The sequence below is a fragment of the Oncorhynchus masou genome, unplaced genomic scaffold (assembly GCF_036934945.1).
Source record: "Oncorhynchus masou masou isolate Uvic2021 unplaced genomic scaffold, UVic_Omas_1.1 unplaced_scaffold_11182, whole genome shotgun sequence".
NCBI lineage: Eukaryota > Metazoa > Chordata > Actinopteri > Salmoniformes > Salmonidae > Oncorhynchus > Oncorhynchus masou.
In genome coordinates this window covers 2,543-6,230 of record NW_027000915.1, presented here as the reverse complement: position 1 = coordinate 6,230, position 3,688 = coordinate 2,543, and the positions used below count along the sequence as shown (strand labels likewise).

The 3,688-nt window shown below is 51.6% G+C and overlaps 1 protein-coding gene across 1 annotated transcript; it reads right to left on the bottom strand.

Moving 5' to 3' along the window:
• Positions 1–1,208: 1,208 nt before the first annotated feature.
• On the bottom strand, positions 1,209–3,220 carry LOC135529203 (elongation factor-like GTPase 1; the record flags this gene model as incomplete). The annotated part of the gene is made up of 4 exons (XM_064958061.1): positions 1,209–1,792; positions 2,271–2,420; positions 2,726–2,850; positions 3,109–3,220. Coding segments are annotated over 4 exons (971 nt in total), but the record flags the coding sequence as incomplete, so codon positions are not given.
• Positions 3,221–3,688: the final 468 nt, after the last annotated feature.

Here is a 3,688-nt window from a genome sequence, read left to right as displayed (position 1 = left end):
TGTTCTGCCGTGTGTCCGTGTCTCCTGCCGTGTGTCCGTGTGTTCTGCCGTGTGTCTGTGTGTTCTGCCGTGTGTCTGTGTGTTCTGCCGTGTCTGTGTGTTCTGCCGTGTCTGTGTGTTCTGCCGTGTGTCTGTGTGTTCTGCCGTGTGTCCGTGTGTTCTGCCGTGTGTCCGTGTGTTTTGCCATGTGTCCGTGTGTTCTGCCGTGTGTCCGTGTGTTTTGCCATGTGTCCGTGTGTTCTGCCGTGTGTCCGTGTGTTCTGCCGCGTGTCCGTGTGTTCTGCCGCGTGTCTGTGTGTTCTGCCGTGTGTTCTGCCTTGTCTGTGTGTTCTGGCGTGTCTGTGTGTTCTGCCGTGTCTCCGTGTGTTCTGCTTTGTCTGTGTGTTCTGCCGTGTGTTCTGCCTTGTCTGTGTGTTCTGCCGTGGGTCCGTGTGTTCTGCCGCGGGTCCGTGTGTTCTGCCGCGGGTCCGTGTGTTCTGCCGCGGGTCCGTGTGTTCTGCCGCGGGTCCGTGTGTTCTGCCGCGGGTCCGTGTGTTCTGCCGTGTCTGTGTGTTCTGCCGTGTGTCCGTGTGTTCTGCCGTGTGTCCGTGTCTCCTGCCGTGTGTCCGTGTGTTCTGCCGTGTGTCTGTGTGTTCTGCCGCGGGTCCGTGTGTTCTGCCGTGTCCGTGTGTTCTGCCGTGTCCGTGTGTTCTGCCGTGTGTCTGTGTGTTCTGCCGTGTGTCTGTGTGTTCTGCCGTGTCTGTGTGTTCTGCCGTGTCTCCGTGTGTTCTGCCGTGTGTCCGTGTGTTCTGCCGTGTGTCCGTGTGTTTTGCCGTGTGTCCGTGTGTTTTGCCGTGTGTCCGTGTGTTCTGCCGTGTGTTCTGCCGTGTGTCCTGCCTTGTCTGTGTGTTCTGCCGTGTCTGTGTGTTCTGCCGTGTCTCTGTGTGTTCTGCTTTGTCTTTGTGTTCTGCCGTGTCTCAGTGTGTTCTGCCGTGTGTCTGTGTGTTCTGCCGTGTGTCCGTGTGTTCTGCCGTGTGTCCGTGTGTTCTGCCGTGTCTGTGTGTTCTGCCGTGTGTCCGTGTGTTCTGCCGTGTGTTCTGCCGTGTCTGTGTGTTCTGCCATGTCTGTGTGTGTGTGTTTTTCCGTGTCTGTGTGTTCTGCCATGTGTTCTGCCGTGTGTTCTGCCGTGTGTGTGTATTTTGCCGTGTGTGTACTGGTAAGCCTCTTACCTAACACCTCTGCTGTAGCCATGATTTCACAGGTGTACATAGCAGCCATGAGTCTCTGAGGTTTGGCCTGGAACGCGTGCCGACAAGCCTCCTTCACAGCAGCTATGAGCTGGCCAGAGAACGGCCCGTAGCAGTCCACTAGCCCGGCCACAACCTCCGCCCTGCGTCTCCCCTGGCTCGCCCCAGCCACAGCACCCTCTGCCTTGGAAGGCGTCTCACCCGCTCCCCCTGCCTTGCCTGAGGCCTCCTGCTGACCTGCAGCCTCACCGGGGCTTTCGGAAACAGATGCATCAAGGGAGTTGGAGTCTTCTTCAGTCACAGAGTCCAGGTGGGTGCGCTGGGTGGGGAAGTTCATGTCCCATCTCTCCACAGAGAAGCAGACACCCATGAGGGGCTCCTCACACATTGGACCAGAGAGGGTGGCGAGCTGGAAACCGCTGACAACGCTGTTGTCAAAGTCTCGGATGGCACTGGCCTCAGCTTTCGCCCCTCCCTCTTTCTCTCCTTTCTCTCGTTCGAGGCAGTGCCACACGGATGGTCTCTGGTACCCCTCTACGCTGTTAAGGAGGATGTTTGGTCCATACCTAATAATAACAAAATGGCCATATTAATTACCATGAAATACCTGCATAGCACACAATTTCATCTCATATAAAATACCATGAAATATCATCCCAACCCATATGAAATACTCTGAAATACCTGCATACCCCCTCACCCCAACCTATATGAAACACCCTGAAATACCTGCATACCCTCTCATCCCAACCCATATGAAACACCCTGAAATACCTGCATACCCTCTCATCCCAACCTATATGAAACAACCTGAAATACCTGCATACCCTCTCATCCCAACCTATATGAAACAACCTGAAATACCTGCATACCCTCTCATCCCAACCTATATGAAACACCCTGAAATACCTGCATACCCTCTCATCCCAACCTATATGAAACACCCTGAAATACCTGCATACCCTCTCACCCCAACCTATATGAAACACCCTGAAATACCTGCATACCCTCTCACCCCAACCTATATGAAACACCCTGAAATACCTGCGTGGTCCAAAGGCCCATATCCGGTCCACAGCGTTTCTCCACTTCCTCCCTGCAGCAGGACCTCCAGCCTGCTCTTCAGCACCATCAGGGCATCTAGGGTCCAGGTACTCATGTCCAGGGTCCTCCCTCCCTCTGGGCCTGACCTGCCTGCTCCAGGGTCCGGATCAAGTCAGCACTACCCTCCAGTAGAAGAGTCACCTCTACACAACACAGGACACTTTTTGATCAGGATCAGAGCCCAGATTTACAAAACTTTCTTAAGAAGAAATGTCTTCTTAACTGCCATTTTCCCCATTAACTATAGACATAAGAAGAAAGTTAAGCAAAGTTGCTATTCCTCAAAAAAGGCTATTGGAAATGTTCTTGCTCTGTTTCTTATGTTTCTCCTTAAGCAAAATGTTAAGTGCTTCCTATAGTCTGACAACAACAAACATCAACACACACACCCTCACCAGCTCAACTCTCTCTCACCTTCGGGTAGTGGTATGGCCCGTACCCCCACGGTGGCCTGTCTGTTGGGGGTGGTGAGGGTCACCAGGCCGCTGGGGTCCAGGTGCAGGGTGTCTGACTCTTTCACCTGGTGGATCACAGCCACCTAGACACACACACACACACACACACACACACACACACACACACACACACACACACACACACACACAACACACACACGCACACGCACACACACACACGAGAGTAGAGTTAGCTACTGCAAATAGACTGCTGCTGCCTCTTCAATTGTAGCACACTACTAATATATGGGGTGTCGTTTGAGATGTCAACAGATCAGATATAAGATAGACACACACACCACACCCTCAACATACACACACACCTTCTGTTGTTTCCCCAGGTCTTCATTGACCATGTCCACTTTGGGTGGTCTGATCACGGTCTCTCTGAATGGGATGATAGGCTTGGAGGCACTGATCTCAATCTTGGCAAACCTGGACGATGAGAAGAACACAGAGAGTCAGATGTAGGGATCCCAAAACTGGTACATTTCCACAAATTCCCAGGTTTTCCAGAAATCCCACTAGGAAGATTCCTGGAATCAGGCAGAAATAAGCAGAAATTCTGGAATCCTCCATCCAGGATTTCTGGAAAAGCTGGAAAAGTTGCAAAGATGTGTAGTGAGAAGGAGATGGAATACTCACATGCAGCAACACAAATGAAGTAAGAGCAAGTAGGACAACCCATGCATTGTAAATGTGCTGTATTACTGGGTACGAGAGCCAGAACAAACTCAACAGAATACTATACATAAAGACACATTGGTCTCTTAAGAGAGCGCTGAAAACTTTCACGTCTGCCTTTTTATTTTCCAAAACAATAACACCTGTCAGATATTATTAGGCACTCCTGTCCATGCTGAGCCAAGCATAGCATATTCAAATCATCTGTCATAGCTCACC